Here is a 27492-nt window from a genome sequence, read left to right as displayed (position 1 = left end):
CAGATTTGTGGCTACTTACGGATGATATACAGCAAGGGAATTCACAGATTTGTGGCCAATAATGGACATAACTTTGGAATCAGTTGTAAACTCGATGATATACAGCAAGGGAATTCACAGATTTGTGGCCAATAATGGACATAACTTTGGAATCAGTTGTTTCTTAAAAGGATGCTGGCTCCGATGACCCTATTTGAGTGATTTATGTAAAACTCGATGATATACAGCAAGGGAATTCACAGACTTGTGGCTAGTTACGGATATAATTTAGGAATCAACAAAGTTGTTTTAAAAAAAGATGCTGGTTCCGGTGACTCTAATTGAGTAATTTGTGGAGAGGCCACTTTTTTTTACTGAGTTAAGACATAAAGTAACAAAGGGAATTTTTTTTTTTCACAGGGTTGTTTCGTCTCCCATGCGTAGTCACTATCTAGGAATGTTTCTCGTGGTCGCTGCCACAGACGGGTGTTTTTCGGATTCAGTTTTGTAAGATATATTTAAAAGGATGCTACTGGACAGGTGCTAAATGAGCCTTTATTTCAACCATGCAACCTCCAAAATTTTCTTCTTAGCTCGACCTTCTATTTTGTATTACTTCATCTTTGGCTTTTCTACGAATTTAAGTGCAGAATTCGGATCGATAGCAACACAAAATGTTTCTTTTGACATTTCATCACAAAATAAATTATATACAGAGATAAATTAATGATATGAAGTGGCAAATACAATTTGTTTGAGAAATTCCTCTTATAGTTCAGATTATACTTCGTGTTTGTGTCTTATCATCATAGCAGTCTTTTTTAGTGCTATATATCCTCTTGTCCAGCGATACCAGTATGGAGATTTAGAACTATTCACTGCAGACTGTGCATAGTTCCCGTTCAGGTTTGAGTTGGTACAAGAATTGTACCACCAGGCTCCGTAATGTGATCTAGCACAGCTATTACTAGAGTGATCATTATCTTGGTCTTTTGTGCTGAATCTCATACCATTATGTGGAGCCAAGCTGTCACCTAGAACAGAGAAAATAACTTCAAATATAATATCTATCTAAAGTGTCAACATTAATAGAGATAATTAATCGTCACGGTAGCTCAGTCGGTAGAGCGCTTGCTCTGATATCGGAAGGTCGTTGTGTCGAATTCCGGCCGCGACTGACTTGAGATGATACAAAATAGGTAGTAACTGTTCCTTCGCCAAGCGCTCGGCACTTTGAAGTGAAAGTTACGGATCCTTCGATTGAGACCTTAAAAACCGAGGCCCTGTGTCACGGCAGGCGTTGGCCCTCAGTGCTCAAAGGATAGGAGAACCGATTTAGGGTCTAAATTTGAAGCCCTTCACCTTTACATGGAGACGTCTCTATACGAGTGAAAAATTCTTGAATGGGACGTAAAACAATGTGTAACCAATCAATCAGTTACAGTGAATTACAATAAATCTTCTTTTTTTTTTTTTTTTTTTATAAAAAAAAAACTTTATTCTATTGCTATCTGTTTAAGAATTATATATATATATATATATATATATATATATATATATATATATATATATATATATATATATATATATATATATATATATATATATATATATATATATATATATGCATGTGATGCGTCTACATATGAGGGAAAAATTCTCGAAAGAGACGTTAATCAACCAAACAACAAACAAACTAAAAAAAAATAACTTGTTTATTTATGCATTTATATAACAATATTGTGAGATTAATTAATTTTATAGATATATGTTTAGTCAGGGCATGTATTAGAATGTATAGTTGCCCTGCATATATTGGCAACATTACGAGCAAAACTTCTCTGATCATATTGGGTGCTCCTAGAGAATAATACAGCTTCAAACATTTTTGCCGTACGCAAAATATGCGGCACATATAATAGCATTGACTGTCAGAGTTTTAAAGATGGTTATTATGAAAACATAAAAATTATATTTATATTTAATTTATTCATAGAGAATAAATGGTTTGTGACTATAAATATCCGTGAGCTTTAGTTGTTCAAGGATCTCGCAGATATTCCTCGCACGCGTACATAGACTGGTAAATTTAAGAGTTCCATTTTAAGTTAGGAAACAGTTGTCTATGATATCAAAAGGTTTTTCAAAAAGTTTTTCTGAATCCACGTATGATTTACATCACTCATTGAAGTTTTTATATCACTGTACAACATTTAATATTTTTGTGAGAAGTAAAGGGGTCTAGTAAAGAAGTTACTGGAAGATGCAACGTAATTTTGTTGGAAGGATTTTTACGAATTTTTGATAGTTAGAGTAAAGATAGGGTAAATTGAATGCACTTTTGTTGACTGGAATGGTTAAAGTATAAAAGACTGAAAGGTCAATTTGAAGAATTCAATCATTTGTAAGGGATCTTGGAGTGCACAGTGGAATTCTAGAAGTAAAATAAAATCCTGCTTCTTCTAAACTACAATTGTAATATTAAACCCTACGTTCAACGACAAAAATTTACTTTTATCATTTAAATTACTAGAAGTAACCTCAACAAAAGCATGAATAGTATGCTGTAATTATCTACGCGATCAGTAGATTGATCCAAGGCGCACTACTGAGTTATTGATTTTGATTGAGAGGATACGTACTTTTCTAATAATTTAATATTCATTGTAGCATTACAATTTTTGAAGATTCCAGTTCTCCTCGCCATTTATGTCCATATATAATATTGTGCTGCCGAATGTTAACCTAAAAATCTGATAAACTGATGCTGATTGCAATAGAGCTACAAAACACGTTATTACAATGAAATAAAATACCTGCAGTTCCCTTGTACCCGGATACTGTGAGTGTGTATTTCTCTGTCTCATTTCCGATGTAAAACGTTGAATATTTAGCATACGCTGTCTCTCCATTAAATCTCTGGAGATCTACTCGCAGTTCTTGGTCCTGATCTTTGGTTAAAGCATGGATTGCGCCATTCCCTTTTTCGATAATTGTAAAAAAAAAATTGAGAATTGATGAATGAGTTATTGATTAGAGTCGTTGATTTTGATCCCATGTCTTGAAGAATAAAAAAATAATTCTTAAGAACAGATAATAAAAACAATAATAAAAAAAAATTGAAAGTTGAGAATTGATGAATGAGTTATTGATTAGAGTCGTTGATTTTGATCCCATGTCTTGAAGAATAAAAAAATAATTCTTAAGAACAGATAATAAAAACAATAATAAAAAAAAATTGAAAGTAACTACAATAAGGAAAAGTTTAAAGATAATACAAAAAAAGTATCAAAAAAAATCTGGGAGCTTCTCTAACAGTCCTAACAGCTGAAGGTGTGCTTTCATCCTATATCCTTAACAGTGTGTTTCTTGCAATTAATTATAGTTTTGTCATAATTTTAAAAAAAAAAAGACAGATCGAAATGTTGTTATGAAAAGCAATATCGAAAGCATACGATTTACATTATGTAGTGATTTGATGGTATATGCATGCTTTATAATTCTATATGATGTAGATTTCAGTGATAATGGAAAAATAAGCATTAAAACAAAATATGTTACAGAAAAAAGAAATATACAGGCATACCTATCCAGAAGTTTTTAGAGGCATTACCAAATCCCTGTTTGTACTCATGCCATGTTCTGTAAAAACTGAGGTTCCCATCTTCTCGTTTCTGAATTACCTGTGCATTAAAATTTGGTGATTTAATAACAGCTTCTTGTCAGATATGGGGGAAAAACAGATTAAAAAATATTCTTTCCTAGGGTAAATATCTACAGATTTATATTTGTAATATATCAATCTCTTTTTAAAATTACAGACATATCTATTTATATACATAATATGTATCTATTTTAATTGACTTAGGGGAGATGGGGATAAACATCAGTTACTTGTTTCTTTTTGAATATATTTTATTGACAATGTGTGTGAGTGGAAGGCATTCGCCCAAAATCCCCCAAAGTTTGTGGGACGATTCGCTATTATCTTTCTGAAAAAATTTAAAAATGCAGTTTTTATTTATTGTCATGTAGGAAAGGAACGCTTATCATTCTAAAAGTCTAATTCAACAATATGAATTAAGATCAGAGTAAACACTAAACTCTGAAAACAGAGGTGCTATGGAGGAGGAGGAATCCCCAATCGACCTGCAACACTTACCGTAAGCCCTCCGTCGTCATTGGGATTCTGGCCTTTTTAAACAAACTTGTCTAGTTTTAATCATTTAATTTGCCAATTCTGCAATAAAATTACTTCCTTATTCAAAGCCATTCAATCAAATATTTAGTATTGACTCAAAAAGCACCTTACCGTCCACCCTCCTCCATCTATCGTCATGTCACAGAAAACTTCTTTCCAGGAGTCAAGGTAAATAACATACACTCCATCTTGTCCTTTCTTGCTGGGGTCTTTTTTCATGATCTCCTCACAATCCTTGTATCTTTGTTCTATTTTATGTGAAATATATGGAGATAACGAACAGTATTCAATTTCAAAAGTCCATTCAAACGATACGAATCAGGAGCAGAGCAAACACGGACCTCTAAAACATCAGAGGTGGAATCAGGTGCCATGGAGGAGTCAGCATCCCCTGTCGACCGGCCATACCCGCCGTGTGCTCTTTGTCATGATCGGAAAACCACAATTCAGTGTATAAATAATGGAATAACAATTTGTAAGAAAAACGATAGTCAGCATTTGAGTAAATGATAGGTTGTATTTGCTGATAAGTTCATTGTATCATCCAAAAAACTTGCAAAATTTTACTTCAAATGAAACTGTTGATATCCGTATTTCATCAACTTGTTTGTCAAAAGATTTCCTCGTTTTACTGCGTCTGTTTCCCCCAATTATAACTGACAGTCAATGACTTTTTTTTTCACAAAGAAGAGGAATCAGCTTTGTCTCATCAATTATCGCAACCATGGAAGACAACGTAAGTTATGTCAAAAGAAGTTTTAGGTATAAAAACATAAATTGTGTTCTCGGGTAACTTAAATGCGTTTTGCTGACCCCTCGAACCAAATGCTTGCATGCACCTAACGGCCTCTGGCAAACAGTTTCATATGGTTCTTGGTCTTCGATTCTTCGAAACAAGTCAATAAATGCATATTCCTTATTTAGACTGCCGATGAACTAAGCATGGCCTTGATTGAAAACACTAAAATATTGTATTATGTCTAGCCGTTTCTTACCGAATTTGTCTTAAAAAATCTTAAGCCAAGCTCAGTTCTTGCGAAGAATAGCAAAGATTACAGTTAGGTACTAGATCATGTCATGAAATGCGTAAGATGGACACCTCAGCATTTTTTAATAATCTTGCAGTCAGTACTCTTGTGTGTGATGTCGATGTTCAGTTATCATTGCTGTCTTACAATATAAAATGTTATAGAAATCGACATTTTTTTAATAAATTAATGGGTTCGGCTTATCTTTTAAAGTAACCAATAAGAAAGAACCTGGATGAACGTAATCACAAAAACGTTATAGAATAATGCTATATAATAACGATCGAAGTGGTAAAAAGTCAAAATTTTAAAATTTTTAATTTCAACAAATATGGAAAATAAGGCTTAATACACCTTTGAGTCTCTACCTGCAGAAAAATTGAATGGTATGTTACCTTTTAAAACAGTTACACAGTTACCATCACGAGCACAGAAAGAATCTTCAGAACAGGTATGGTTTAGACAAGTTCCGGTCATGTGCTGAAAGGAAATAATTTCAAGGATGAAATTAATGGAAACAAATATTAGCAAAACTATCACAGACCCCTTAAAACACAGTTAGGATCAGGTGTCATGGAAGAGTGAGTATCCTTTGTCCAGTGTTTATGCCTGCAGGTTGTTTCCTGATCGGGTAGACGGAAAAATCCGTGGATTAACACTGTAAAAAATGGCCTGACAGTTTATATGAAAAAGTCAGTCAACATTCGACTTAACGATAGATTGTATTTGCAAACAAGATCAGTGTATCGAGCATATAATTTCCAAAATGTTACAATGTTACATTGAAAATACGTTGTTAATATCCTTGAATCATAACTTATTTATCAATAGAGGGCCATGTTTTTGAAATTATGTACGTAGAACATACTCTTGCTATCAAATTATTTGGGAGACCTTAACTCCATATGCAAACCATAATTGTATATTGCTACATAAAAAAGGGAAGTTGACGAAAGAAAGTAGAAGTCATCACGATTATCTTAAATTTAAAACATTAGTGTTTGACAGACGGACAGATGCAGTCCCCTTGGTTTTACCGGTAGGACAATAAAAAGATGCTGCTTTCTTTTGAACTAAATTACTTTCAGCAAAAAATATAATACTCATATTTAAGTAAAAACTTTAATACTTTGGTTTAAAAAATTAAAGTGAAAACTTTGAAACTTTGATTTACTATTATTATTATTATTATTAATATTATTTAAACATAATGCACCTATTTTAATAAGAAACAATCAAAGTTCTGTACAAAAATATAAATACGTTTATAAATATATAAAAACATTATAAGGAATAAAAATAGTATTGAATTGCATGAGATTAAATTTAATATTTTATAACAATTATAAATATTTAAATTATGAAATAATTGATGAATCTAATGTTTTAACATAATAAATTAATTTAATATGGTACGAGCAAAAAATTATTATAATAAAATAATCAATTTAAGAGTTATTGATATGATCTTACATAAATAACTATCTAAAATAAAAAAAAAAAAAAGAAACTATAGTAACTCTGCCAAGATAAAAAAATTAACCAACTGCTTTCCAAAAAGATGGGATTTAAGATATCTTTAAAAGTGTGCACAGATGGACATGAATGAAGATATGAAGGTACACAAGAGGGTTGCTGCAGCCACATCTAAACGTCTATTGCTATACTGATAATTTTGATACTTTGATTTACTATAGTGAAAATTTCTATATTTTGAATTACTATAGTGAAAACTTTGATACATTGATTAACTATAGTGAAAAATTTGATACTTTGATTAATTATATTGAAAACTTTGATACTTTGATTTACTTTGGTGAAAACTTTGAAACTTTGATTGACTTAAGTAAGAACCTTGAAATGTCGATTTACTATGGTTAACTATTGTATTTTTTAAGAAATTTTGTGAGTTCAAATTTATATCAAGTTTATTGGAGTTTTAAGTATATTCATTTGATTAACACCACTCAAGTATGCTGTACAATACTCCTGAAGTTTCTCGACATGCTTTTAATATATTGTAAGGGGTAAATAAAGAGAATTATATATGTAACTAAATTCATATTAAAATATTAAAAATTTCTCCGCTAACGTCCTTCATTCATTCTTACCTCTGGAAAATTCTCCCGGTCAATATGAATGAGGCGGTTTTCAGTTCTCAAGTTACTGACATTCTTGTTCGAATATCTTGTGTTTAGCCAGCATGTCTTTTTTTCTCGTGTCCAGTCCACCGATTGACACAAACTAAACTTATAACAAACTCGCATGCACCTTCCGATGTCCACATTGGTCAAAAGGTTGAAACCAGGCATATATGAATGTTCGTAATTGCTAACGATTACGGTTTTTGGGTCGAGGCACTGAGAATAGCATATTCGTAAAGGAGGTAGGATTTGCCCAATGACGTACAGACAAATGGTCTTAAGAAAAGCAGATTTTTCCATTGAAGTAGTTTTTGTGGTGTTAAACAATAAAGTAATCCAATTTTATCATGGTGATTCTTACTAAGATCATCACTGTTTTGAGCTTTTAAACATCTCTTGTGTATCTTTTTGGTTAAGTTATGTCTGTTAATGATTTATGAAGACTCTGTTGATGGTAACTTCGGTGACTGAAAGGAATCGATTTTTCAATTTTGATCGACAATGGTTACCCATGGGAATTCCAACAGATTGTTGGAAGACCTGATCTCCAAAGACTACATAGATATTGTTAATCAGAAACTCAAGCATCTTTTTAGAACTTCAGAGTACTTGTGTATACAATCAGAATGCTTTTTAACAAAATAATTTTGCAAATAACCAATGACAAGGTAAGTAAATTACGAGTCCATTTTTATTGAAAAACAACTGTCTATGATGTCAAAAAGGTTGAATAATTGGTGTCCTGTATATAGTCCGTTACCTGATATAATAACTTCCAGAAAAAAAAACATATACATTATTGTTACAATAACTGCGATACAACAATATTTTTTCTGGAACAAATTCAATGTTCTTAAATATACATATCACTGTAATCAAAGATAAAATGTCCTGAAATTTAACATTTTTCTACTAAAAGCTTGCTTCTGTAGTCTCCAGTTTTGCCTGTATTCACAAAATATTTCTAAATATACATGATAAAGGTATCCTTGTGATACATACTATCCATCCATCTAGAATAATTAAGATTGGAATATTTTTAAAAGAATATTTAGTCATACATATCTTACCTGCAAAAGGGCTACAGATGCTAAACATAAAATTTCGAATATTTAACTATATAAATGTATAGTGAGAGATTTTTTTCCTACTTGCAAAACAAGGCTTTGGTTTATTAGTTCTCCTCAAACAGTCAACATCCCAAAAGTGGGATTTGATCCCAAAACATAAGGATCCACTCCTTATTTTGCGATTTTGTACAAAAGTGAGACCTTAACATAACACAATCTACATATCATTGAATTGCTAAATTATGGATAAATATTGTACTGTTTTTTAAAACTCCAAATGGTTATGTTACAATCATGTTTTTAAATTTCTTCTATATTGCACCATGATAAATTACATACACCTTTTGAGTGACCATTTTAATCTACAGGTTGAACACCACTTCTGTTGTAATTAGTTGAACTGGGATTTCATTTGGCATTAAAAGTACACAGTACATTAGATAACCAGGATATTATAAATACTCAAAATAAGTGGCGCCAACTCTTATAGGAAACAAAATAATTCAAAAAGATGGCCAAAATTTAATTATACAGTTATAATATGTCTAAGTTAATTGTCCAAAATAGAAATGTTTAATGGTAAAGACTGTATCTCCAGTGCCCACATAAAATTCATCCTTCTAAGTTGCTAAGTTTAAGCTCATTTTTGGTCTTCAGATGGTCTTATACTATATTTGATATCAAAACACCAATTACACGTAATTCTGACATGTATTATTTTGTTCTGATATTTTTTTTACTTGTATTGTGAATATAAAGGAAGTTTTTGGTTTTATTATGTTAAATATTTTACAGGAGTTTTGAATAAATGGATTTAATATCCAAATGAAAGGATCTATTTAAAACAAGTAAATTCCTTGATGATAATTTATATATTAACTGATACAAGCAATTATTTTTTCATGGTCTCTCATAGAATATAAAATGCTATATGGATAGTCGGTAGTCTAAAGTTTCACTAAAGGCAATCAAAAAATATCTGACAAAATTTTTTTTTCTGCGAATACTACCAAAAAGGCTTGAAAGTTTAATCTCTATATACAGTATACGGTATGTTTTGAAAATTGAAAGTACTTTAATGTATATTTTCTTTAAACGTCCAAATACTAAGAGTGGAAAAAAAGTCTCAAATCTTTACAAATTTATCAATGTCCTTTATAAACTGTATCACTTTAAAGGAAATGAGTTAAGTGCTTTTTTTCTTTTCTTTTTTTTTTTCTCTCTTTTTTTTTTTTTTTTTTTTGCTCAGACAAATTTTTTTGAAGAGTTTGTATTTGAATTATACTTTTTTCCAGCTGAATATAATTAATGTATATGTTATGTCTGGATATGTAAAGTCCGTAGCCCTCGTGGGAAGCTTGAATAGTAAGAGTAAAACATTTTTAATCGCTTGTCAGAAATAGACAGAAACTTCAGACATGTTACATAGAACATACTTGTAATACGTTTCATTTGAATTTTTGTTAAATTGCAACCAATCTGTGCACTTGATCTTGGTCAAGCCGAAAAAAATGTCATCATTATTTGCTTGCTTACGTGACTTTTTTGTTGCCGTTGAACATTTATACAATGCCCTTTTATTAGAACTTTGCTAAAGAAAAGCGATCAGTCAAAATCTACATAAATGATTTCCCCTCTCTCTCCCTATATTATACACTTGTGTAGTGTCTGTTTTGAATTTTATCGTGAAATATGGAAATAACAAACAGTATTCAAGCTCAAAATTCATTTTAACAATACAAATCGGGAGCAGAGCAAATACGGACATCTAAAAACATCGGAGGCGGGATCAGGTGCCATGTAGGAGTGAGCATCCCCTGCCGACCATTCACGCCCTCCGTGTGCTCCTGGTCATAATCGGTAAATAGCGGGAAAATCTGTAGACAATTCAGTGTGTAAATGATGGTGTAACAATTAGTATGAAAAACGTCAGTCAGCATTTGACTCAATGATAAATTGTATTTGCTGACAAGGTCATTGTATCGACCATAGAAAATGATGACTTTAAACGAGACTGTTGTTATTCTTGTTTCGTCAACTTGTTTGTCAATAGCTTGCCTCATTTTAGAAATTGATTGAACGTAGAGCATGCTCTTTCATATCGGAATCAACTGAGAGACATAAATCCCATATGCAGATGATAAGGTTATATTGCTGCTTAAGTAAGGCAAGCTGACGATAGAAAAGTTGAAGTCATCACATTTATCATAAAGTTTTGTTGTTATGTTATCATAAACGTCTTTTTTTAGTAAAATGTCAATATATGAAACAGATGTGCCAGACTCTGTGGTGTCCTTCATTTCAAGTTCACTGGGATATATCGGATAGACATATGAATGGAAGTAACTATTGTAAATTGATACTTGTCGATATATCTAAATGTCCAGTTGAAGGCCACAACAAGTGTTTTCTTCTTCTCATGTAGACGTATTTGAATGAATTCTGCTTCATAAAAATACAAAGTAGGTCTGCTAATAACGGGGCGCAATTGGTACCCATGGGAATTCCAATAGATTGTTGGAAGACCTGGTCTCCAAACACCACATTGATATTGTTAATCAGAAACTTGCATCATTTAAATATCAACTTCAGAGTACTTGTTTGAATAATCAATGTTTGTTTTTTTTTTAATAGTTTTGCAAACGACCAATGACAAGAAAAGTATATTTACGAGTTCCATTTTTATTGAAAATGAAGCTGCCTGTGATGTCAGAAAGTCTATGTTGTTTTAATTCTGTTGAAATTTTGTGATTTCAAATATTCTAAAAGTTCTTTTGAATTTTTTAGTATCCACATCTGATTTTCACCACTTTCCGAATATACTGTTATACAGTATTTCTGAATTTTCTCCTTCACTGCTGTGAATATTTGATTGAGGAGTAAAAACCGTTGTCCGTGACTCCGCTTACGTCACTGAGTACTGTTTAAAAGTCCCATCATATTCACATTGCTTCACTGTGAGTTTGGAAGATTCCCAACACAATCGACATTGTCAAACTAAGATCTATGAAGCAACTATCTAATTAAATATTTGAAGTATTGTTATATTTTTTAATTATAAAGAGTAAATTTGGATTTTCATTTCTGCCACATTCACTGTTGTGTATCCGCGCCGGTTGTGACTTGTTTGGATGAAGAGAAAATAGCGAAGTTAAACAACCGCTTTAAATCTTCGAATGATTTTAGCTTTATATAATGGACATTTAGTGTAATTTTACAACTAAAAGACAATTATATCTATAAACAATTATTTATCCTGTCAGTTCTGTTATAAATCCTCGAATTTGATGTAAAGAAACTGTTCCAATTGGTGATGTGCAAGAACAACGTAACATGTTTGGATGACAATGTTTACAAAACTATGTAGGGTTTAGAACGATGAATCGGACGCCATTTGTTCCTGATATCCTGCGTGAGAGAACAAATTTAAAAACGAATAATTATGTCCCTTACCTTGTCACCTGTGTATCCAACTTTTTTTTAAAAAAAAATAGGCACATAATTTTGTTTTCGAAAGAGGGGGGGGGGGCAGAAAAATATCTGACAACTTACCTGAAAAAATCTTTAACAAGCAAAAAAAAAGGGGGGAGGGGGGAATTGTCAAAATTAAAAATCCTATCTCGTTGAAAGGGTATTTGTGTGGGTTTTTTTCACAAACAAATTTTATTTATACACTATTGCCAAAGGATGACTTCGATAATACTGCAACCCAAAAGTGGGGGAAAGGCCTTTCAATGAACATTCTCAACAGTAAAAGGTTATACTTGGGAGACTAGAGTGTTCCAAAGAAGCATGTATTGCTTTGTAGCTTCATTAAAGATGTAAATAAATCTAAGAGTGGCCAACTATTTTTTTTACTTCTAGCATGATAGTTCATGCAATTGCCTGCAAAGAATAAAACATCCACGGATAGTATTAGGAAATCGGCCACATAGTATCGTTTTGAGAAAGCGGGGGGGGGGGGGATCAACTTTACAGACGGTCAACGACTTCCATTTTGATAACGCATTGTTGACAGATGCATTTTGTATATTATTTTTTTTATCTGATTTAATAAACACTAATCTTGGATGTTTTAATGTAATCAGGCATGTGGTATCTTTTTTTAAATAAAAAAGAGGGGGTGCTGGAAATAATTGACAACTTACCCTAAAAATTATGCAAAAGGGGGGAAGCATGTGGGGTGGGCAAGCGATTGACAACATTTAGTAAATGAACAGTAAAACAATATGAAAAAAGAGGGCGGGCTTCTCCCAACTTTGGTGCTACGTGCCTGTGTAAAGTTTCATGATAATTATTATAAACGGCATTTTTCTCAATTTAAGTGCATCTTAACAAGCAAACTGCTTCGTATTGGTCTACAAGATTTAGACATTTGAAACTGTAGACTGTCCAAACCGGTGTTGTAGAGTAGGATTTCTCCCATAGCCAGCTTTCCCTCCGGGATCTGTACTCTAGAGTAGGATTTCCCCCGAAGGGAAATCTCACACTAGAGCCAAATTTCCCTCTCTTTCTTTTTCAGAGTAGGATTTCCCCTCTTTTATCAATGCTTAAATCATGTCGACAATATTTGATTAAAAGTTTATATAAAAGTCAACTAATTCCTTTATGGAAATACGAGTGTTTTCGACTCAAAAATTGTTGAATTAAGTAAGAAATCTTAAAATACATATTTCAAATTATTGCGTCTCAACCCAAAATTTGAAATCTTTGGAAATTGTAATATCACTCAAAAAAATCCTAAGTCTCGATGTCTCAACACCCTCTTTCAAATTTTAAATTATATCAGGTCACTTTTAGCTATTTTATAATTTGTTTACCCTCTAAAGGCCCAGTATTTCACCTATGGATCCATCCTTTTTACGAAGAGTGGTGAGAACAAAAAATTATGTTGTTGATAGGTTTCACAAGCCATTTTCTGAGTATTCAAATTGAGAAGTTCTTTAAAGGGGGAAAAAGCCAAAACCATAAACACAACAATGCAACAAACACTGCTTTTGCGATTAAGCTGAAGCATAAGTATGTATCCTATATTCCAGCGATATATTATTGGATTTGAAAGCAGAGAGCAAATACTCTCCAAAAGTTTTGCACAATTTAATTTTTTTTTTTTGAAATTGACCCATTTTTAGATCCGCGGCATTAATTGAACACCAGAATTTTGAGGAGACACTAAGACATCAATATTATGTACATGTAGTTTGAAATACAATTTGAGAAAAAAAATCATTTAATATAAAATTCAGTTTTGTTTCTAGGAATAGTTAAAGTTTTTACAACTGATAGTATTGTACCATTTTTTTTAAAAACGAGATTTGAACAGATGAAAAGAATAAGATTTTAATGTTAAATTTAAAAAAAATGGTTGGACGGTTACTGAGAAAAATGAGATTTTAAATTTTGTATTTTTCATACCTCGTATGTTTCAAAGAAACTGGTCACCATTTTGAAGAAAGGACACTTGAAACAATATTTCGCCCCCTTCTCCTCATACACAGGTACAGCCATGATATTTTATGAGGGGAAAATTGGCTCTGGAGAAAATCGCACTCCATAACCATTACACAGAGTAGGATTTCTCCCCGGAAAATTTAATCTGATGTGGGATTTTCGTAGGGGAAGTCCTACTCTAGAGTCATTTTTCGGGGGGGGGGGGGCTTACTCTAGAGCCTATTTGCCGGGGGGAGATCCTACTCTAGAGCCAGCTTCCCGGGGGACAGATTTTAGAGCAGAAAGCCTACTCTACAAGACCGGAACATCAAAAAAGTTGAATTTGCATCCAAACCAGAACATTTTCATTATCCAAACCGTACTATATTTGTTATGGGTACATAAATTTGTACATTTTTTTGTATGGGAAACAAATAAAACTGTCAATGTCTCATTGATAAAACAAATTTTCTTCGTTTTCTCCGCTTCAGATTTTGAATATATTAAATATAATTTTAACAATCACAAATAAAAACTTACTAAACGGCCGGGGTAAGAATACCATGTCCATCGATAAAAAAAATCGTATCGATGACTAATTTAAATGCACCCTGAAAAACAAAATTAAAACACATCGATTTGATAAATAAAATGCTTGTAAAATTCCGATAAAAAACGAAAAAAATGAGTTAATATTTACCAAAATATCGACAAGGAAGTTTTACATTGATGGTTTTTTTTATTTTTTATTTGTATTATTTTTATTAGCAGACCTTTTTTGTATTCATATGAAGCAGAATTTGTCCAAAATCTTGTACGTGAAAAGAAGAAAACATTTGCTGTGGCCTTCAACTCGACATTTAGATATATCGACGACGTATTGTCAATTAACAATAGCTATTTCCATTCTTATGTCGATACGATATATCCTTGTGAACTTGAGATAAAAGATACCACAGAGTCTGACACATCTGTTTCATATTTGGATATTTTACTTGAAAAAGACGTTAATGGTAATCTAACAACCAAGCTTTATGATAAATGTGATGACTTTAACTTTTCAATCGTCAACTTCCCTTACTTATGCAGCAATATACCTTCATCACCTGCATACGGGGTTTATATCTCTCAGTTGATTCGATACGCAAGAGCATGCTCTACGTATGTACAATTTCTAAAACGAGGTAAATTATTGACAAATAAGTTGATGAAACAAGAATATCAGCAGTCTCGTTTAAAGTCATCATTTCGTAAGTTCTATGGTCGATACAATGACCTTGTCAGCAAATACAATTTATCATTGAGTCAAATGCTGACTGACGTTTTTCATACTAATTGTTAGGTCATTATTTACACACTGAATTGTCGACGGATTTTTCCGTTATTTCCCGATCATGACAAGGAGCACACGGCGGGTGTGACCGGTCGGCAGGGGATGCTCCTCCATGGTACCTGATCCCACCTCTGATGTTTGGAGGTCCGTGTTTGCTCTGCTCCTATTTTGTATTGATTAATGGACTTTTGAGCTTGAATACTGTTCGTTATCTCCATATATTTCATTGTACACTGTACATAAAATTTAAGCCATTTTCACTTCATCGAAACATATCACAACCGGCGCGGATACACGACAGTGACATTAAAAAAGGTAATTACCCTCAATTATGTCCGGAGTTTAAAGGAAAATAATAATTAACTTTCTTTATAAAAACACCGAGAAGAGAAATATCTTTACAACCATTTATGGTAGTGTTTATATTTATAATAGAAAATTGTTATCGACGATCTGCGAAATTACTTCCAATACTTCATCCTAGATTTTTACCGGCAGTGACAAACAACTCATAGTTTGAAAAAAATTAACGCTTTCTTTATTGAAAGGTATCTACTTTCATGGTGATTATAATATGTAATTGTTCTATTTCGATTAACACATACCAATTTCCAGCAAGCTCATACAAAATTCAATCGAGATTCTCTTCATAATTTTTAAGATAGATATAGATCTATAAAACTGTTAACATTGAAAACAATGAGATTTATGAAATAGAAATGTTTGAAATCAAGTCAACCTTAAATATTCTCTAAATATTTCTTTATGTAGTAATGACCGACATATGTTGTTTTGTTTTACATTTTGTGTTAAATTGATCAGAACTTATGTACAACTAATTTATTAATATGTTTTGTTTTGTGTTTTTTTTTTTTAAAAATGTTGGGTTCAATTTTACACAGGGTTAGGGTTAGATATTAAACTGTAGTTCTTGCTTCGATGAATGATGAGGGTAATAGATAGTAATCTTGCCTAGGAGTCCTTTTTAACAATGCAGTTGTCATGATCGGATAAACAGAAGAATTTCTTTTAAAAAAAATATATGAAAAAATGTCCTAACTACCTACAGCTTACAAAGAAGGTAAAACATTGTTTGTAAGGCCCATACCGGTCACGGTAGCTTATATTTAGTGGTAGGGTGATTGCTTCGTAATCAGGAGACCCGGGTCCGATTCTCGTTCGCAGCGTCAAACCTACGACGTAAACATAGGTAGTGACTGTTCATTCGACAATCGCCCGGCATTACAATGAAAGCCACGGGTCTTTCAGATGAGACGTTAAAAACGGAGGTCCCATGTCACATTGGGCGTTGGGACGATGAAAAAAAAACCTCACTGTTAAATGGCCCTGATTTCCGAGTATAGGTCCAAATTTAAAGCCTTTCATCGGCATATGATGACATCTCTTAATGAGTTAAAATTCTCGAACAAGACGTTAAACAACATATAATTAATCAATCAATCAATCGTAAGGTTCATTATTTTAGTTGTATGTTAGAGGAACTGTGAATTAATTCTGCAACTGGTAATCCAGCTTTTCCCATAGCTCCCTTTCTGAAGAGGAAATTCTTGAAAATCAAATGTCTTTTTTCAATATTTTAAAAATTCCCAGCAATCAAAAAAGTGTTTGAATTACTACACGTATATTGGATTCCCAAACTTCCTAAGAAATTCCTAAGGATTCCTAAAAATCCTTACAAAGAAAGTTACATTGGGGGTTTTAGTAAATGTTCTACCAAGCCACTTTCTTTACTCCTCACTAAAAAATCACAATCAGTGAAGTAGAAACTTCAGGAGTGCTGTGCAAGAATATATTCAAGAAGTGGTGTTAATCAGTTCCGTATACATAAAACCTACAAAAAAACTTTTTGAATATCTGAAATCACAAAATTTTACCAAAATTAATAACATGAAAAGGTATACTTTTTTAAACAAGTTATACTACTATAAATCAAAGTCCAGGCTTTTTGATATCAAAGGCAAGCCTTTCAATTAAAATGGAAATCGTTATTTTAAATACCTTGTCATTGGTCATTTGTAAAATTATTTTCTTAAACAATATTCCGGTTGTACACAGAAGTACTCTGAAGTTCATATTTAAAAAATGCTCAAGTTTCTTATTGACAATATCTATGTAGGTTTTGAAGATTAGGTGTACCAACATTCTGTTGGAATTTCCATGGGTACCAATTCCACCCCTTCGTTAGCAGACCTATTTTTGTAATCATATGAAGCAGAATTTATTCATTATCTTATACAAGTAAAGAATAAAACATATTGTTGTGGTCTTAACCTCGACAATTAGATATAACGACGACATTTTAAAGAGGATCTCTATATGGCACCTGATCCCACCTCTGATGTTTGGAGGTCTGTGTTTGCTCTGCTCCTATTTTGTATTGTTTGATGGACTTTTGAGCTTGAATACTGTTCGTTATCTCCATATATTTCACCTATGAAGTATAAATGATTTTTGCTGCATGCACTTGTTTCTAGAAATAGACTCAATATGCAGTAAAATAAAGTGCCTAAACATTTAACAGGTTAGAGAGAATACTCGAAATCGGGTATTTTCCGTGAAATTGCGTATAGTCCCCGATATCAGGGTATCGTTGAATCCGCTATATCGGGTATAGGCGGTGTAATCATCTCATGAAATTTAAACATTGAGATGGCGCACTTTGCCAAGTCAAGTTTCACCTAGAGATGAATATAATGCAAAGGTATCAGCAGTAGAGAAATAATTTCGAAGTCTGGTTTAATGCACACATGGCAAAAAATACTCACGGAGGATAGTGCATTTAACGTTCTGCACAAAAATAGGTGTTCGTTCTGCTTTATATTGTGTGTTATGTTAAAAGTATTTACAACATCTTCAAGTGAATAATCTACTCTACAGAACTACAAAATACTTAAAGTCTGGGATCTATAATAATGTCATAGCAAAGCAACAAACATGAACCATTTGTAAATAATTCCATTTATATGGAAACACATTTAACACAAAATGTTTTTCCATATGAACACGAAGCGAAGAGAAGAATTTGTCTTTCATATTTTAACATGAGTATATAATAAATAAAATATATGTTTATGTGTATATAATATAATATTATGCAATGTAATGTAATGTATTAACTGTTTTCATATTTTTGCTTAAAATCAAATTCATAGCAAAATGTGTCAACTATTTAATGAATAAAATATTTCAAACTAGAACTAAATACAAATACAAGGTTATGTATTACTTAAAACAAAAATTCAATTGTACACTTTTTAATTCTCGTGCATATCTTGGTGGCACGCATTTTTCATTTAGTATGCCCCCCTCCTCGAATTTTCCCCCACACATAATGCTTAACTGTAATTTTATATCATTAAAAGGTTCCTTGAAAAACATTGCCGAATTTGCCTCCCCCACTTTTTAGGATAGTCAAATCCTCCATGGCAATGTAGTCCCCCCCCCCCCCCTTGTCAATTGTGTTTGAAAAACACACACCCACTCCAACGAAAAATTACTTTCAAATCTGGACATTTTCCTCCACTCCTTAATTTTCAACATTTATAATAATTTTTCATCTTTGCAGGTTAAATACTTTTAGGAGAGTAGTCAATTATTTTGATACATGTAGCCCCCCCCCCCCCTTCCCCTTCACACACACACACACACACATATTCAAAAACGATATTACGTGTTAGATCTTGTACTAGTACAAAGACAAGGTGAAGATAACGAACAGAAATCAATGTCAAAATTCTTATAAACAATTGAATTTGTGAACAGGGCATAACATACAGGTGCCTGCAGCTTAGAAGTAGTAAGAATTCCCTGTATACTGGTCATTCCCGCCCTGAGACCGATGTATTTTATCCACCTAGACATTTTCAGTGATGAAATGATGAAGAAATTTATATTGCTATTAATAAGTGCTTAAACGTTTGTCCATATTATTTAATTTTTTTATAATCTAACTTTAAAATTTCATCTGTACTCAGTAGGCTTGAAGCAAATTTTTTTAATCATTCTCAGCTTTATTTTGGGTTGTAAAAACTTACATGTGAAAAACGTGCAAATCGGTTTTCTTAATGGCAAATAAAATAGGGAAAAATTGATACTTTGCTGCAAAATACAGAGCATTTTGAATTTTAGAAGTCCCTACTGGGACGCGGGGGGGGGGGGGGGGGCTACACACACACAAACACACCCCAAACTCGCTAAACTAGAATAAAAGCTATTTCGAGAGGTGGGGTGAGATTTTGACAGGTAAATTTTTTTTATAATGCTTAGTTTTAAAAAAACAATTAAGAGGCATATATATATATATATATATATATATATATATATATATATATATATATATATATATATATATATATATATATATATATATATATATATATATATATATATATATATATATATATATGTGCCTCTTAATTTTTTTTTTAAACTAACCATCTTTTTTAAAAGGAATGTCGATTTCTCTGTATGTATAATATTACACTATAGAATATAAAAGAAAGATAAGTATTGGACGTGAGTGGTCTAATTGATTTTTTTTTAACTTTATTCCGTAGATGAATGACTTTTGTGGATGCAATTTCAATAGATCCAAGAAAATAAAATATATTGAATATTTCAAGATGTTGCATTATCCTTTATCAAAACAACCAATTCTTTCTTATGTAAAGAATGATTATTTTATGCAATGAATAAAATTTAATGTTTTTTTAATATAAACTAGATTCGTAAAATTAACCACTGTACATTTATTTTTTTTAGCCATAAATTGTTGTTTAATACACAAACAAGTCACTGTCACATTGACTTTCAGTTGATCAAACAGGTACACAGGTGTCCTGAGCGTTACAAATCCCTAACGGTAGTTTTCCTTTATGAAATTCACGACACACTCAAGCCACATTGTGTATATAAACAGTAATTAATGTTTCTACAAATGATACAAATTTCCTGGGTGTGTGTGTTTGTTTGTTGCTTAACGTCCCTCTCGAGAATTTTTCACTCATATGGAGACGCCACCACTTGCCATGCAGTGGAGAGCTGCAAATTTTGTCCTATACTCGGCACTTACGGTCATTGAGCAGTGAGGGATCTTTTTCTTGCCAGCACCTACTGCGACACGGGACCTCGGTTTATACGGTCTCCACAGTGGGATTCGAACCCGCGACGTAAGGATAAACTCCTTAATTCGCGACTCTAGAGCAGACGCTCTAACCACTGCGCCACGCGGGCGACAATTTCAAATGTAAGTAAATTTAAAAATAATGGACTGAAGTTTTAAAATATATAAAATTACTATGATTTTCCAAACAAACTACAATTTTGTTAACTCTAGAGCAGACGCTCTAACCACGCGGGCGACTCCTGGGTGTGAAAATATCTATCGATCATGCGTAAACACAGTTACAGCTTTCGAAGTTGGGCATGCGATATCGTAAACTTATAAATGGGAAACATGACAATGTCATATCCATTAGTAGATAAATATGGTTACGTTGTTCTTAATATTACAGATATTTAAAACTGAATTCCAAATCCAGATAGTTAGGAGCTCATAATCATGACTGTATTCGTTCGTTTCCTGCTAGCTTTTTCGGTCATTAGGACCGTTGTTTAAATTTAGTAAAATATACTAGAAGTAAGTTTGCAAAATAATTCATATGTTTATCCAAAAATATAACTGATTTTAAATAATAGTCATTTATTTATTTTTTCATGTTCCCGCAAAACTTGATCAATATTATTTACATTAGTAACAAAAATTTGGAATCAGCTGACTCCAGATCAGGTCACATGATTGGACAGAATGGCCGCTATAGACGGGAAAAATGGCGATTTCGTATAAAATTTGATGACCGCTGACCGCGTTACGCAGGGGAACGCTTAACTTTATATAGGACATTTCATTGGGAGGAAATGAAATAACCGCAGAGGACAGGTGACCGCTGGATAGAGGTGACCGCTATAATGTTTGACTATATATATATATATATATATATATATATATATATATATATATATATATATATATATATATATATATATATATATATATATATATATATATATATATATATATATATATATATATAATTATCCAACTTATATGTATTATCCTGTGCTACAGATCTAGATGATATGTAAATGATTAATAGTTGGTAAAAGGAGTTCGTATAACAAAATTCCTACTTCTTTTCAAATCTTTACGTTTTCCATACAAAACAGCTGATAAACAATCTTAATCAAAAGTTTGAGTTAATACAATTCCACCTATTATCGAAGCGTTTTTTGGTGATTTCATGAAGAGTTCGATTTCACCGGGTATAACCACACATGCGGGGTGTATACTGTGTTGTAAAAAGGGTTATCTTTTAGGCGATGAGAAGGTGTGGATATGCCTTTTTAGTTTAAATATATTTTTTGATGTATTTCGCTGGAAAGCATATGCTTTCAGAAGAAGCATTAATTTAGGACTTTATAGAAGCATCTGAGTGGGTCTGACACTTAATGATCAAATATCATGATGACAAGGCTTTGATTAATTATCACGTTCTTTTATTACTTATAATCATATTTTATATTTATAAGTTTGCGCATATATTTTTTCTGTAAATAAAATCAATCGTATTTGAATATATTGACGAACAATTTATGTTTAAAGAAAGGGTTTAGATTGGCTACCCTCGTCGCTTCGAGGGGACACATTTCGTTCACAATTTAGTATACACACAGCAAGTTGTGTTATATCCGGCGATTTATCGGTGTTTAGTGAAGAATCTGATTATTTCGGAGGAAAATGGCGTTTCGAACGCAAGTACGCCATATTGTGACGTTGTAGAGAGCGCCCTTAAAATGAAATATGGAGATAGCGATTCTGATCCTGACCCAACCTCTTATGTTTTAGAGGTCCGTGTTTGATCTGCTTCTGATTTGTATTGTTTCAAGGGACCATTGAACTTGATTACTGTTTGTAATCTCCATATTTGATTTTTTAAAGGACTGAATTGTCTATGGATTTTTCCGTTGCCCAGTTATGACATATGGTGGACCTTACCAATCTTCAGGGGATGCTTTACTCCTCTAAGGCACCTGATCCCGCCTCAGATTTTTTAAAGGCCGTGTTTGCTCTGCTCTCGATTTGTGTTTAAATGGACTTTTGATCTTAATTATTGTTTGTTTTCCCCATATTTAATTTTTCAAACACTGAATCGTCTATGGATTTTTCCTTTTGCCCAAACAAGACATACAGTGGGCCTTACTGGTCGTCATGGGATGTTTACTCCTCCATGGCACCTTACCACACCTCTGTTGTTTTAGTGGTCTGTGTTTGATCTCCGATGATTTGTTATTGTTTCAATGGACCTTTGTGCTTTATTACTTATCATTTTATTTAGATTTCATCTTTATTTTATGCTTGATCAGTATCTCTTTAAGTTATAAGAAAATAAAAGTACAGTGCCATTCCTTACTGCTTGTGTTGTTGTTGTTTTTTTTTTAAATGATGATATAGGCACCCTGAATATTTTTTATGTAGGAATGACTTTGATGTAATAATTGTGTTAATTGAAAATTCTGTGTGTAATAAACATACAAGATAACATCATTATTAATTAATTAGAGTTTTCTTTGTAAAGAAAGGAACAAAGATTTTCTTTGCTCCCTCTGCTATCCATGCAAAAGCTATATCATATTGGTCTCCAGATTAATAGTTAGTAACAGTCAATTAACTTTATCATCACCATTGATACAAATGTTTATACAATTCAAAATTAATTACGAAAGTAGGTAACCTGAAACATTTTCTATAAAGGAATTATTTAAACCCTTTTAGTAGTTTCCTTGTAAGCTGTATGTAATTGAGTAGAACGATAGCTTTGTTGTAAACTTTTTTCTCGGAAAAAAAAATGGTGCTATTAGAATTTGACTGCAGCATAAATCAGATGGATTAAGACAAGTAATACATATACTATTTTTATTTCATATGGCATCCTTGATATGTTTAGGCTTGTGAACTCGTAGATTGTCATGTAGTTTTTTTTCCTCATCTGTTAACCTTTTCGAACACGGCTCATGCACTTTTTTTTGTAATATTTTTCTTCTCATGACTATTGTGCTCATAAAATTATTTTTTGGCAACATTTGTAAAACTTCTTTTTTGTAAAAATCTTTATTCACGTAACTTAAATATAGTTAATAATTAGGACCCTAAAGGGCCAAAATTTAGGGAACCCCGATCTTTCAACTGGCGTCATAATTTCATAAATATTGTGAATTCTGTGGAAGATTACGCCAGACGATGGGCCATACATGAAAAAAGAAGACGTTGACACTTTGTCTCGCATCTCATATTAAGCGATTGAGGGGCAATATGAAAACCATCATGTGTTCAATAACTCAGATGTAGAAAAAGAATTAGATTACACGATCAGTATGTACTGGTCCCCGCTGAAAAGGCAGGTAACACCATTGTTTTTGTTTGAAAGGCTTATTATAGAGGAACTAGGATTAAATTCTACAAGTGGTAACCAAAACTTTACCCATATTTCCGTTTCTGAGGAGGAAATATTTTTTTTAAAAAATCATATGTCAGTTTTAAATATTTTTGATGTACCCAACAATAAAATTGAAATTTAATTACCAAATCAATATTGAATTCCGAAACTTAAAAAAAAAATCCTTAAAAACAAAGATACCTAGCGGGTTCTAGTAAATGTTCTACGAAGTGTCTTTCTTTACTCTCACTAAAATATTAACAGCAGTGGAGGAGAAACTTCAAGAGTACTGTGAAACAATATATTCGAGAAGTTGGGTAAATAAGATGTGGAAACTAAAAAATTCCTAGGAAATTTTGGAACATTTGAAATCACAAAATTTTACCAAAATCAACAACATAAAAACTTACGACTTTTCAACTTTATATACAACTATTCCATATACAAGGGTAAAAATATTTATGAAGTTTCGAAATCCAATATAGATATGGTAATTCAAATTCATTTTGGTTGTTGGGAATATTAAAAATATTCAAAACTGACATATGATTTTGAAGAATTTCCGCCTTAGAAAGGGAGCTATGGGTATAAGTTGGATTCCCTCTTGTAGAATTAAATCCCAGTTCCTCTAAAATACAATTTATATAATGAGCCTTACAAATAAAGACAATGTTGTTACCTGCTTTGTCAGCAGGGACCAGTACATACTGATCATGTTATCTATCTAATTCTATTTTCACGTCTGAATTATTGAATACAGAAGGATAGATGGTTTTCCTACTGCCCGTCAATCGTTTAATGCGAGATTTCAACATATGTCTGATACATTTTGGTAACTAACCATTGGTTATAAGACAGGTACTTGTAAAAACCAGATCCTGATTTTTGATTTATTGTACATAGGTAACACCATAAGTAAAGAATATATATAATTGAATTTGGAGAAAGTTCAATTTCATAAATCGCTATGTCTATCTGTATATATACTTTTTAGGAATTGTATAAAAACATAAAAGAAAGATAACTCTTCACAAGACTGTCAAGAGTAATTATGTTTTAAGAGATAACTCCTTTTTATAATATATTCTTCATGTTATCATATCGAGTGAAATTGATAAATTTGATAATTAATTATAAAAGGGAAGACAGATAATTTGATATATTTTATGATCCGAATATTAGTTAATTGATATACTTTATGTACATATTTTTATGACGCAATTTGTATATTGCAAGACATTTCCATTAATCCATTTTCCATATTATCCATTATCCATTTATCTATCATCCATCATTGATTCAACTGGACATGTCACCTTAATAAACGCATAATTCATAAGTTACAACTGGGTTTTCCATCATATTGCCGGGAATGCCCGCTACAATTTCACAGTATTAATAAAGGTATATCCACCAAAATCTGAGGAAAGGTAATTAACACTACAATATTAAGAATTTTCTTTTTTATTTTGAAATTCTTAAAAGTAAATACATTTTAGAAGGATTTTGAATATCATATACCGATTTTTCATTGCACATTTTGGGTACTGCGCCGCCTACCTACACCAGAAAATGAAATATTTCGTTAAAAAAGTGTTAATCTGTATAATTACTCAATATTTGTCCATATTTTTTTTAGTTATTGTTGGCTTAATCTATGTACAATGTTTCATTAATATAAGACACCGGGTTCCTATAAAACGGAATTTTGGGACAACCCCAGGTATATACATTTACATGTATAATGTATACATTTAGCTTGCGTACACACTTTATGCTCTCTGGTTTCTTTATTGTTATGCTTATAATTACAGCATTCCATTTATGGAAAAAAAAAAATCAGACTCAATATTGTAATTGATAATTGGAAAGACAAATTTACCAATTTTACTGTCTGTAACATTCATTTTTTTTTAATTATTAAAATTTAAAAATAAAAAAAAATACTTGTCAAACAATTTACAAGTGAGATGTTATATTCTCTATAATAAATGCACATATACGGCCTCCACGACTGCACGTCGCAGTCGAAGGTACCCCGAAATGAATGAAATACAGGACTCCCAAGGCTGTGAACAGGGTGGATTTGTTATGGACGAGAACGACAACAGTACCAGTTCACAAGATGATCAGTTTGTAGACGAGGAGATTTCAGAAACAGACGACAACGAAATCAGTGAGTTTACACAAATGTCTGAATACAATCAGAGCAGTAGTCAAACTTGTCATGATTATGAATTACAGCAATCAGATATACAAAGATTAAACACAGAATTGGAAAATCTTCCCATAGAAAGATACATTGAAAAGTTATTGAATTTGAAAAAAAGCAGTGAGTTTGCAAATGAAACGTACAGAAATGCACTGCACGATAAAGCTAGATCAATAGAGGGGTTCCCACAGGGTACACTCATAAAAAGAAAGTCTTCTAAAGCAGGTTCGCGTGCTGAAAAGTACGTAAACGACTGCTACAGTCTCTATATGCATATAAACGACGACCCATCGCATATCGAAGGGTTTATTATAGAACCAAAAGCTGTGTAATCAGGCATCGAATTTTTACATACTGCAAGTACTGTAATACAAACACAACTGCACTAGAAAGAGTGACAAAATTAGAAAGGAAAAATCGAACACAAATAGGGTACTTCAACAAACTGTGCAATTGTTGTCTCTTGATAACCAAAGGCTCCGAGGAGAGATTTCATCAAAAATAACAATTTTGATGTCCCAATAAGAGATCACAAATCAGAAAATGGACAGTATCGGTAAGTTTCATTATCAAACATTTGAAAATCAAATTACCGTGTTAGAGTCTGAAAACAGAAAGATAATAAAGATGTACCAAAATCAACAAAAACAAATAAATGAAATAAAACACAACGATTCAAACAAAACCTCACAACCCCTTCCCTCAATTAAATTCCTAGGACTAATGGGACCAATATAACAATTCTCCCAGAGGGGCCCCACTGTCCAGAGAGACTCACACAATCAAGATCACAGAGGTAGATAATGATCAGTCACCCGTGATATTTAACAAGTCAGGGAAAACCCAAACTAAAATAAGTATACCCAAACGCAATTTTATTCTACACAGATAAATAAATCCAAAGATCAAAGCAAGCAAATTACTGACGAGTACGGAAGTGTTGTCAACTCGAACACACAGGAACGAGGCCCTAGCAGATATCGATCAAGCACCAGAGAGCAGACCAAAGTAAGGAACCAAGATGGAGAAGAAGATTGGTTGATTATATGTTGTTTAAGCGCATCTCATGACCTTCCGATCACGGAGCGAGCGCTTGGAGAAGAAGTGTTCCTTACAAATTTTGTCACATTAGTGTTACTTATTTCCTTAATGTTGCTTAGTCTAATGACTTGAACGTTAGAGGTATCATATCTTTATCATTATGTCTGTCAAATATTTTGAGACAATTGTGATATGATAGTCTTATGTGAACACAAGCCCTGTCCACAATATTCAAAGTTTCATAATAGTATTGATTTCAAGTATTAAAGTATGGTTAAATGTGAACAAATTTCAACAGGAAGTACTCATGGAAAATGGGATGTTGAGATACTGTACAGAAAGTCTATGTGTTTTAATGTAAAAAAAATCAAGGTTGAATCAAGTAGAATTATTGCATGTGAAACAAAACAAAGGTCTAGGTACTATATTTTTATTTCTGGAGTGTACTTACCAGCCAATAGTTCTATAGACACATATATTGAAGAGTTAGTGAATCTAGATAACATGTTTACATATATTTTTAAATTTGGTCATGTCATAA

The 27492-nt window shown here is 32.3% G+C and overlaps 1 protein-coding gene across 1 annotated transcript; it reads right to left on the bottom strand.

Moving 5' to 3' along the window:
- Window positions 1–759: 759 nt before the first annotated feature.
- LOC133185688 (fibrinogen C domain-containing protein 1-B-like) lies at window positions 760–4399 on the bottom strand. Its single transcript, XM_061320992.1, has 4 exons — window positions 4292–4399; window positions 3566–3662; window positions 2796–2960; window positions 760–1013 (listed from the first exon to the last, which is right to left on the bottom strand). Exons 1-4 carry the CDS (start codon window positions 4397–4399, stop codon window positions 760–762), a joined length of 624 nt encoding a protein of 207 aa, XP_061176976.1.
- Between the last annotated feature and the right edge of the window lie 23093 nt (window positions 4400–27492).

This window comes from Saccostrea echinata, unplaced genomic scaffold (assembly GCF_033153115.1).
Source record: "Saccostrea echinata isolate AGI-Se365-2 ecotype Australia unplaced genomic scaffold, CSIRO_AGI_Sech_v1 ptg000012l, whole genome shotgun sequence".
NCBI lineage: Eukaryota > Metazoa > Mollusca > Bivalvia > Ostreida > Ostreidae > Saccostrea > Saccostrea echinata.
Note: the sequence above shows the minus strand (reverse complement) of the source record. Positions and strands in the feature narration are given on the sequence as shown.